This window comes from Mercurialis annua, linkage group LG5 (assembly GCF_937616625.2).
Source record: "Mercurialis annua linkage group LG5, ddMerAnnu1.2, whole genome shotgun sequence".
Classification (NCBI taxonomy): Eukaryota; Viridiplantae; Streptophyta; class Magnoliopsida; order Malpighiales; family Euphorbiaceae; genus Mercurialis; species Mercurialis annua.
The window spans coordinates 3897521-3909158 of record NC_065574.1 but is presented as its reverse complement, the minus strand read 5'-3'; the positions used below and the strand labels follow the sequence as shown (position 1 = coordinate 3909158).

The window sequence follows — 11638 nt, the reverse complement described above, 5'->3', positions numbered from 1 at the left end:
AATAGCAATTAACGAAAATAACTATTGTATTTTGGTTATTCTCGTTATTTTGTCAAATATAAATTTGACATTTTGACTCGTTTTGCCTCTTTAAACGAGGTATCAAAGCATGATTGGAGAATTATTTTCAAATTGAGGCTGAGGTGATGTAAAATAATTAAACAATTTAAAACTGAAGGATTAAACAAGTCATAATGTAAAATTTTAGGTGTTCTTTTAAGCCAAGCCATGAGATTGACCTTAATTGATTTCTATACCAAGTTCATGGTTAAACTATGAATTTCCATAAAAAAATTATATAATAAATTTATTTTTTCACTCTGTAAATTTCTAAAAATACTCCAGTTTTTAGAAACAATTTCAAAATATATTTTTGGAAACCATTTAACACTACCTAAGGAGCAATTTTTTTTCTTAATTCGGACTGTAAATTGTGTTTTTAAAAACTGTTTGAAATCTATTTAAAAATAATTAAGAAAAGTTTCAAACCATATTTTTTAAATAAAACTGTGATGATATGACAAAAAGTTTGGAGTTTAGAGATTAAATTCTATAAATATTTATTTTAATTATCTTCATAAAAATCCCATTAAAATTCGATTTACAACCCTAACAAAATAATTCTTCAACGAATCCTATTTTCTCTTCATCTTATCCACTTTCTTGCTTCCATTACCAAAATTCATATTCAGTTGAGCAGCCAATTCTTACTATTATTGCCAATCTTCTGGCCTTTTTTATTAGGTTCAACACTTTTACTTTAATCCATCAATAATTAATTTATATTCATAAAAAAAAATCAATGATTATTATATATGCCCAATTTCTTGGATTGAAAGCGGAGACTCTAAAATCTGAAAATATTTATTTTTTAATAATTAAAAGAGAATGTTTATAAAAAAATTTGAATCCACGACCTAGCTATCCATAAAATTTAGATCCCAATTTTGTTTTAGTAAAGTCAAGGCTTTTTTTTTTTTTTGAAACTAGTAAAGTCAAGGCTTATGTTGTATTAAATAATGAACAAAAATTTGGTGCAAATGTGCATGTGGCACTCTCCCCACACAGTTGTGCTGTGAATAACCAAATTAAAGACTTTAGTGGTTGGTCAAGTAACCTATTTAACTTTGTGGTTAATTAAACATTCCAGTCCCTTTAATTCAAAGGCTCAACTGAATAATTAACCTAATTACTTCTCTTTCTATCTCAACATTTACAAGAGTCAAATCAGTAGAAAGCAAAGGAGGAATTGAGCAAAGATAATAGACCAAAAAGAAATGTTTAATTAACCAGAGTTAAATAGGTTCTTCACCAAGTACTAAAGTGTTTAATTTGATTATTCACAATAAATAAAGAGCTGTGTGCTGGCAGCCTTGAAGAGTGCCACACGCACAGTTTCAAGAGAATTTTGTTCTTAAATAATTATTCTATTCTAAAAAAAACATAAAAATTCGACTTTTTTTATTGGTGTTAGAGATTTTTAATAGCGCTCTTTATTTTAAAGATTATTTCTTATAAAATAAAGAGCATCTTAAATATAAAAAATAACAATTTAATATACTCTTTGATATTAATTTTTTATTTTATTTTATTTTTATAAAAATAATAAATAAATAAGTAAATAAATTAAATATAAATAATATTAATTTATTATATATTTAGTTTTTATATTAAATAATAATAATAATAATTTTTTTCAAAAAAAGATGTTAAACTGAATTTGAAATTTGAAATTTTTATCCTTTTAAAAGTGAAATAGAGAGTGGAAAAGGCTCTTCATATGTACAGAGTCATTTTCACTCTCTACTCTAAATTCAAAAATTATAGAATTCATTGGACTTTTATTTTATTGTCAAACTCTTTAAATTAAAGAGTTTGGTAATTATAGAGAGTTCGTTGGAGATGCTCTTAGTCGAAATGCCCATTAATTTAATTATTGTCACGATCAAGATTCTTGGACCGAGACTAATGTTAAAAAATATAAGTGGTCGCTCCGAAATCCGTAGCAAACCTAAAAAAATAATAAATAAATAGAAAATAACCCGTAAAAGTAATTATTTAACCATAGCTCGGGGGAAACCAAGACTCCAATTCTGCCTCACATTAAGTCCAAAACTTCGATAAATATATATATGAATAGCATTCACTAATTATTTAAGGTCAAACATAAAATTACTGCGAAATTAGAATAAAATCTTCACACCATAAACTTTTTGCAATAAGACTTTCGAGGAATAAACCTGAATAGGCAACTTTAGAGACTGTGAATAAAAGATTAAAATTCTTTTAAAGCGGAATAGAGAATTTAAAAGGAGTTAGAGATTCGAGAGATTGATACAAGATCTTTAGAGTGGTTCGGATCACAAATCGATCCTACATCCACCGTTTAATCAAAGATTAAAATTTAAAATCCAATAATCAAGATTCACAAGAAGTTTTTTAAACTAACTTCAAACTTAGTGCTTTATATCTTAACACCAACTAATGTGAGTTTTCTAAAAGTTAAATTCTACCATACAAGGGGTTGATTTTTTAGGGCAAATCAAGAACCCGTAAAAATAGGACTTTACAAGTTTACTCCAAATTACAACAAACAAAGATTAATTACAAGATGAATATTAATGTTTGTTGTTTCAAAGATTAGAATAATAAACCTTGAAATATTGCAATGAGTATAGATTTATACTCGTTGCAAAAGTCAAGCAAAGCATAAATAAACAAAATAATTTTTGCTGGCAAATAAAGGGTCACGCCCATAACTTATCTAGGAGACAAATTCCTCCAACGGCTAGTACCACATGTCATTAATTTATGGGTTAATGTCAAAAAAAATCACGAACTTTACACGTTTTCTCATTTTAATCACGCAGTTTAAATTTTCTCATTTTCATGCACAAACTTCCATTTTTTCCCAAATTCATGCATGGCGCTGAGGTGACACTCATTCATTGGTGTAAAATGACCTCCACCTCAGCAAATTAAACCAATGGAGTCGTAACACCTCAACACCGTGCATGAATTTGAGAAAAAGTGGTAGTTCGTGCATGAAAATGAGAAAATTTAAATTACATGACTAAAATGAGAAAACGAGTAAAGTTGGTGAATTTTTATGACATTAACCCTTAATTTATTGGAACTTCAAAATATATATGTTGAGTCATCAACTACTCTGAATGTCGCGCCTGTTATCCCATTTATCGCGCCCGTGATCTTCAACATAAAGTTTGGGTTTTGATGAGTGTCAATGTTGCGCCTGTAATGTCAGATGCGCCTGCAATCAAAGAGTCGCGCCCATGATTTCATTCTGTCATGGGCGCGAAAAACAGTTTGTTTTTCTAAAATAGAGAAAACTCGTTTTTCGTTAGAAAGTTCTGAATTGATCCTTGAGTATTCCTAGATGTTCCTACACACTTATGAAGATGATTATAACTCTCATAGTTGATTGTCAATGTCATAGCATTATAAAATTCCTGAATACTCATATTTTTATGCTGTAGAGCACGAATATTAGACTTCAACTTGTACTATTTTGCAAAGTTAGACCATGTTTATAGTCTAAATAGATGATCACAAACATCTTTAACTGTCCCATATTTTGCTATCCGAGTACCTCTTGAATGCTGAATAGAACTATTTATCCAAGTAGTGATTTTGGAATTCTCTACCTTCCATTTATCTAATAAAGTCACATAATCAGTTGTCGTGTCATCCTCAAACTCAAAGCCCCCAAAACATAACCTTATTTTTGTTACTTTTCAGAAAATTTTTCATCACATAACTCCAATATGCATAATTTTTATCATCTGACTAAACACTAACTGCTTGAAGCGAATCATCTCTAGTTTCAGCGATATAAAACAATATCATCAAAATAGAGAAAACAAACCCAAAAGGCGAGCAACCAAAGAATGAGCAATCAACATAAATGGCGAACAATCAAACAGATGCACATCCAATAGGCGAGCAACCAAACATACGTACAACCAGAGAAAATCACCAAAAAAATACTAAAAAACCGAACAATTACCAAATTGCAACAATCGCGTGACTACAATCACAATTGGATCCGCGAAGTCGTGCATAATATTAAATCAATGATAAGAGCAAGAAATTGGCTTTGATATTATGATAATTTCGGTGGCAAATTTTTAAATACCATTTATCGAAAAGAAAATAGCAAAAAGATACACAAAGATGGAGGCTGATATTAATATAAAAAATCTTAACCCTAATACAAAAAGTGTTATATATAAGTTAAACTAAAGATGGAAAAGACTACACTATCATTACACTATCATTAGATAATGACAAATATAATAACTATTGAACAAAGGATCACTTTACCCCCTCAATTTGGCACAAAGTATTAAAAACGTCCAAATTAGCAAAACCGGATCACTTTTACCCTGAACTTGTCAAAACCGGTACAAAACTACCCCTACGCTGACTTGGCACCTTAAATGGAGCGTGAGTTTCTAATTATTCCATTATTTATTCTAATTAATTATAATTAACTCCTAATTAAACTCTATTTAATCATAATTAACTCCTAATTAATCGAAGGACCCTTTTAGACATATTTATATTACAAAAAAAATTATTTTTTTATTTCCGGCGAGAAGGAGCTCTTCCTCCTCGCCGGAGAAGAGGAGCTGCTGCTCATCGGAGCAGCAGCTCCTTCAAGAACAATCTCTGTCTGTTCTTGAATTAAGAACATATCATGGATCTATTCTTGCCAAGAACAAATCGCGTGGATATGTTCTTGCCCAAGAACAAATCCACGCGATCTGTTCTTGCAAGAACAGATCCACGGGGATCCGTTCTTGAGCAAGAACAGATCGCAACGATCTGTTCTTAAAGGGGAGTTGCTGCTCCTTACCGGAGAGCAGCTCTTCTCAGGCGAGGAGCTCCTCGCCTGAAAACAGAATTTTTTTGCTCGAAAATGAAAATTTTTTTGTTCCGAGGGGTCGATTTTAATTTTTAGTGTATAATTTTTTTTACGGTTTTTAATTTTATAAAATTATTGATATCTATATAAATTAAAAAAAATTGTAAAAGAATTAAAATTGGAGGGTTAATTTATCATTTTAAGCTTATTATTGAAGGGGTGAAATTGTTTTTTTTAATTATTAGATATTAATTTAAAATGTTTAAAAAAATTATGACCATTTTAATCCTTTATTTATTTAAAAGTAAAACCACTTTAAAAAAACCACATTTGAAAATCGGAGAGTGTATTTCACTTTCATAAATGAGAGTGGAAACGAGGAATTTTGTACCAAAATTTAACAAGTTAAGGATAAAAGTAATCCCATTTTGTTAAATTAGACGTTGTTGATACTTTACGCCAAGTTCGAGATATAGTGATTCTTTGTTCAATAACTATTTTAGTGACCGTGACTTTCCAACCATGACTTCGTCGGTGGCTTTCCTTGAAGGAATAAGTTTTTTGTGTGGCTTCTAGCAGAGTCCATAGGTTGATTTATATAGCTCAGAGCTATGTAATGGGTATAATTTTAACGTAAGAGTATTCGATATTTCTCTTCAACGTAATATTTTGTATTGAATATTGGACAGCAATGAAAAATATATTCTTGTTCCATACATTTTCTGTTTGTGAGATTTTTTATAACATTAATAGAGACTTCCGAAATTGGAAAGAAGACAAATAAGGCACGTTAACAACTAAGGTGAGTAAAAAAGAGTTCTTTCATGAACTTAGTAGCACGCAGGGACGAAGCCAGAAATTTATTTTAGGGGGGCAAAAAAATTATATCTAAAAAAATTATATCCATCATTCATAAACTATTACAAAAAACAATAAATTCAAATGCAACTCTACTAATAAAAATAATTCAGTCTAATTTAATATTAATTAAACTATAAAAATATTAAATATTAGTCGCGAAATTGGCTAGTTTCAATTGGAAAACTTTTCCAGTTTAGAGTAATGTCCCTAGATGGTATGGTCCATATATATACTAGTACTCTAAACTATAAAATTATATAAATACATTGTTTTAATTATATTCTGAAAATATTCGATAAATACATTGTTTTAACTATACTACTAAACAATTATTCAAACATTAATCAATTATTTTTATTGAATGTACGTCAAATAAGATAATTGAAAAAGTAATAAATTATTAAATTTAATTACAGATAAATTTTGTTTTTACAGTTTGTCAATATTATGTATTAAAGCAATATCAATTAAATTTTTAAATCATTAAACAAACTTTTAAACATATAATAAGATAAATCTGCACTTTAAAATTTAACAATCATTAACAAACTAAATATATTCTCAAATTTTACATCTAAAAAAAATATATCTTTGCACCATTAATGCTGTCATAACTATATTATTCCCTATTCTTAAGTTTGTAATTTTAACTTAATAAAGTGTAGAATCTAAGAGCATCTCCACTCATGTGCTAAACAACCTCACAATGCTATAATTTAACATTTAAAATAGAAAATACATCTCCATTGCTGTGCTATTTCATGTGCTAAATTTAGCATATGCTAAAACTTGTGCCAAATTTGTTAGGAAATTTAGCATATGCTAAAGTCTAATATATATCCATATTATTTACAGATTTGCCATTAACAATTATAATCACGTGTGAAATTTATTTACTTGTGTATTTTTCTAAAGTTTAGGAATTACCTTTCCTATTTTTTCTCCATTATTCTTTTACAAGTTTCGTGCTGTACGTTCTTCTTTTACCTCTCGCTCTATTTTTTCTTTTGAAGCATTATATTTCAGCTCCACTGTTAAAAATTTGTGGAATAAATTGTTTATTGTTGATAAAAAAAATCACCGTGATTGCTCTTTTTGACTAAATTTTAGCCAAATTGATTAGTCAAGATTTACAAAAAAAAAGAAAAGAGAATTCGTTTTTATTGATTAATAATCATCTATGTAGGTTTTAGGAATCATATATTTGAATTTTTGGTTGAACATTTATGATTATTGAATTTAAAATAAAATTAACTATAAAAAAAATATAGATTTAGCATTTCATTTAGCATTTTACAATGGAGAAAAATTTAATAATTTATGCTATATTTAGAATTGTGCTACTTTTTGTGCTAAAAATAGCACAAAATATAGAACATGGAGTGGAGATGCTCTAAGGGGTTAAAATTACAGAGGTAAATTGCTGGGCAGCTTTACTTTTGGACTACCCTAGACTTAATTTTTTTTGTTTTGATTTTGCCGTGCTACGTACCATTTTACCAAGTCACAAGACTTTTGCAAATATAAGAAGCAATAGGTAACAAATTCAGAAATTGCAAAGAGAAAACCGTAGAATATCAATGCAGTCTGAAGAAGATGACATGAAGAAGCTATACGAAGCATCAATGAAGTCTGATACATCCACTCTAAACATTTTACTGCAAAAAGATCCGCTCATTCTCCACAGAGTTTCACTCTCCACCTTCACTCAAACTCCCCTGCACATATCCTCCTTGCTCGGCCATGTCGATTTCGCTACGTCTCTTCTCAATCAGAAGCCGAATCTCGCAGCTGAGTTGAACTCTCAAGGACAGTCTCCTCTTCATTTGGCTTCTGCCGAAGGAAATTCGGAGACTGTCGATGTTTTATTGCGAATCAACGCCGGAATGTGCTTAGTTGCCGATAAAAATGGGAGAATTCCGCTTCATTTAGCGGCCATGAGAGGACGAGTCGAGGTTATAGAGCGGTTGATCGGGGCTTGTCCTGAGTCGGTTCGGGCGAAAACGAACGGTGGAGATACAGTTATGCATTTGTGTGTTAAGTATAGCCATTTGGAAGCGCTGAAAATGCTGCTGAGGTTTTCAGGTAAAGATGGTGATGGGGAAATTCTCAACTCTATGGATAATGATGGAAACAATGTCTTGCAATTGGCTGTGATTATGAAACAAGTCGAGGTACATCTTCATTTCAATGGTTTATGGATTATAATATAATTTGGAGTTTCTGGATTTTATGGATTAGTTATGATGGTTTAATATTTGAGAATTTTTAGGTAGACCGAGTTTACCACCTCATCCGTACATTAAGCCAATTATTTTATAACACTTCATACTTTATTTAGATATGTTTGGAAATTTAGGGGATTCGATTTGATTTTGTGGATTTAGGAATACAAGAAAGAAAAAGATAATCATTATTAAAATAATAGAAACGATCCATTCTTGGTCATCATTAAATGATCCACGTTGACAAGAAATAAACGGCTTTCGCATTATGGCATCGACACATCTTTCTGAACCATAAGGGCTAGGGGTGGCCACGGCTCACAAACCGGTGATTCCAATTTGAAACTGTCGGTTCACGATTTAACAGATACTTGAACCGCCCTTTGAATGGTTTGGAACCGGACGGTTTCAGTTCACAGTTCTGGTTTTGGCCGATTCGAAAAAAATTAAAATATATTTTATAAAAATTAAATTTGAATACTTAAAATAAAAATAAAAATAAAATATAATTTAAATAATCAATTATACTTTAAATTAAGAAATTCATTGAATTTACCATGAATTTAGATTATTAATTATTTACATATGGAGAATATAGTCATATATTGTTATAAAAATAAAATAAACTAATAATTATTTAAAAAGAATAGTAGTATATATTTTTAAAAATATATGGCCGGTTTGGAACCGGAACCAACAGTTCCAATTCTAAAAAATGTTAAACCGACCCGAACCCGACCTTCCACCGGTTTCAGACCGGTTTAGACCGGTTTAGACACTGTTCAGGGTTTGACCAGGTTTGACTGGAGCGGTTCACGGTTCAATCCGGTCATGGCCACCTCTAATGAGAGCATAGTTGACCCTAGGAGTGTCAAAACGGGTTAGCGGGCCGTGTTCGTGTCGTGTCGACACACTCTGTTAACACGATTAGGTTCAACACGAACACGACCCATTTAACTAATCGTGTCAAAATCTTCAACCCTAACACGACATAAATTTTAAACGAGTGACACGACACGACACGATTAACACGTTAAGATAAACGTGTAACGCGATTAATACAATTACACGACTAATACGACCCACTTAATATCTAAATATTTCTAAACCATTTAAATATTATTTTAACTTCAAATTTATCATTTAATACTCAAATTATAAAATTTCAATGCGACTAATTTTATTTATATATTAAAATAATTAAATTTCATTAGTTAAATAATTTTATTTTAAATTTTATAAAATTAAAACTATTTTATTTCAATAATATAATAAATAATATAATTTATAAACGGGTTAGACGGATTAGATGGGTTGGCGCGTCAACCCGTCACACGATCCATTTATTTCGTGTCATAAATAGGTTGACACGTTTTCGACACGAACCTGATAAACCCCTACCCAAATTCGCCAAATTTACGGGTTAGGCAAATCGTGTTATCGTGTCATGATCCATTTTAACACCCCTAGTTGACCCAGCCCAAATGTTAAGAACACACACACATGTAGAGAGATAGAGTTAGCTTGGTCGATTCAATCGATTCGACCAAAATTTGGAAGCAAGTTCGATCAATTCTTCTTAAAAGAAAAAAATGGTTCAATCTCTTTTAACTAAAAAACCCATAAGAGCAGAAACATTGAACTAGTTAAAGAGTAAAATTTGTATGGTCTTATATGTAATAGTTATAGTGTGATTCATTGACTAGTTTCTAATCCATTTTCTAGTTAGAATTTTATATATGTATTCAAATTTTATGCATATAGACTTATTTTAATATATGTAGTATTATTTAATTGGTTGAACCGGAAATTAAACTGGTTGAATCGTGAAGTGATGGCCACACTCGTATAATTTTTAAAACACTAATGAAGACAAAGTAATTGTCCATTTTTGCAGACAATCAAGTACTTGCTTTCAGTACCTAAAATAAAAGTGGAAGCTAATACATTATCTTCAATCTTCAAAGAACACCCAACAAATTTGAAAGACTACCCATCACAACAAGATTCAAATAACTCAGAAAATGGTGGAGATTGGCTAGAAAAGAGCAGAGGAAATCTGATGGTGGTAGCAACAGTAATAGCAGGAATGGCATTCCAAGCAGCCATAAATCCACCAGGTGGAGTATGGGAATCAGACAATAAAGAATGCAAAGCAGGGACTTCAAAATTAGCTTATACTAATGAAGCAAGGCACCATCAATTTATCCTCAACAACACAATATCCTTTTGTGCATCATTAGCAACAATTATTATACTAGTCAGTGGGATTCCTCTCAAGAAAAAGGTTTATATGTGGATTTTGCTGATGGGTATGAGTATAACATTGTTTTTTACATCAGCTACTTACGTAGTCACGCTTGCAGCAATGAAAGCGCCTCATGATAAAGCGGTTGATCATCTTATTGCTGCCTACACATGGTTTTGGATTGTGTTTCTTGTCGTTCTGGTTGCGTTTTATATATTTAAGTTTTTGATTTATTTCATCAAGAAAATGTTTGTTAGTTTAGTCCATGTAATAGTTTCTTGTTTCAGATTATAATCAATATGTTCATAATAGGCTATGAGCATACATGTATGTATATATTTTACAGTTGAATAATTCTTATCTGCAATTGTCAACAATTGTTGTATTTTTTCTTGAAAAATAAAACAAGTCTTGCTCTTGATTTTTTTTTTCCTGAGACATATGTAGGTGTGCAAAAACCAAACCAAACCGACAAATTTGAGTTGAATTTTCGTTCTCATTTCACTTCTAAAATGTGTATTATTATACAAACAAATTGAAGATTCTATAAAGATCCAACCATATTGAGGTTTTATAGAGATTAAAAAATCTTATCATTACCCACTACATGACCTATATAATATTATCTAAAATCTATCCAATCTACATATCTCCTTTTTCAAATCACAAGTAATAAAAAAATTAAATGGGTAGGGCTAAACCATAATTATTCTTTTCTGTTTATAATTCCTTGGTATGTGGACTTTAAGGATTGCTTACAACTTACTAATTAACAGAAAAATAAACATAAATTAATTAGATGATAGCAACTAATTGCCTCATCAATAGATATAAAGCATGGAAAAGAGACTTGGCACAAACCCAAATTTGAGACTAAAGACTTAAAAAACCCTTTACTTTTTTGCCATGTTTGGTTCATGGAATAGGCCGGAATAGAATAGCTATTCCGTATTCCTCACTTTAGTTCATGGAATAGTAACTCCATGAAATTGCTATTCCATGATTTTGTGGAATAACTACTCCTCTCAAAAAGTAAAGAATAGCTATTCCATTCCTCATGGAATAGTTATTCCATTCCATGCTATTCCATTCCATGAACCAAACATGGCCTTTAGGTAATGGTGGCACAAATCTATTCAAAAATCACTTGAAAACATGTGAATGTAACCTTCATAATTCCTAAGTTAATTTAGTCTCCTGTCCATAATGCCTAATAAGAAACTGTATTTCAATTAGTTTCAGACTCTTGAGTGAGTGCCAGCATACATCAATGGCGGACATCTTCCACTCACAACTTAAAATGCAAACAATTAGTAAGAAATCATGATTTAACCTCCTAAATTGACATCTTTGAGTTACATCACAAGCAAAAACACAAAATTTCGATAATACAATTTAAATCATAGGAATCATGAG

At 30.6% G+C, this 11638-nt stretch overlaps 1 protein-coding gene across 1 annotated transcript; it reads left to right on the top strand.

Moving 5' to 3' along the window:
• The first annotated feature begins 7240 nt into the window (after positions 1-7240).
• On the top strand, positions 7241-10589 carry LOC126680507 (ankyrin repeat-containing protein At5g02620-like). The gene is made up of 2 exons (XM_050375637.2): positions 7241-7923; positions 9872-10589. Exons 1-2 carry the CDS (start codon positions 7330-7332, stop codon positions 10514-10516), a joined length of 1239 nt encoding a protein of 412 aa, XP_050231594.1. The 5' UTR covers positions 7241-7329; the 3' UTR covers positions 10517-10589.
• Positions 10590-11638: the final 1049 nt, after the last annotated feature.

What these genes read in the sequence shown, in the direction of transcription:
- LOC126680507 (XM_050375637.2), top strand. Translation starts at nt 7,330, where the DNA reads ATGCAGTCTGAAGAAGATGACATGAAGAAGCTATACGAAGCATCAATG. An exon ending in TGATTATGAAACAAGTCGAG is followed by an intron (nt 7,924 to 9,871) that starts GTACATCTTCAT and finishes CCATTTTTGCAG; the next exon opens with ACAATCAAGTACTTGCTTTC.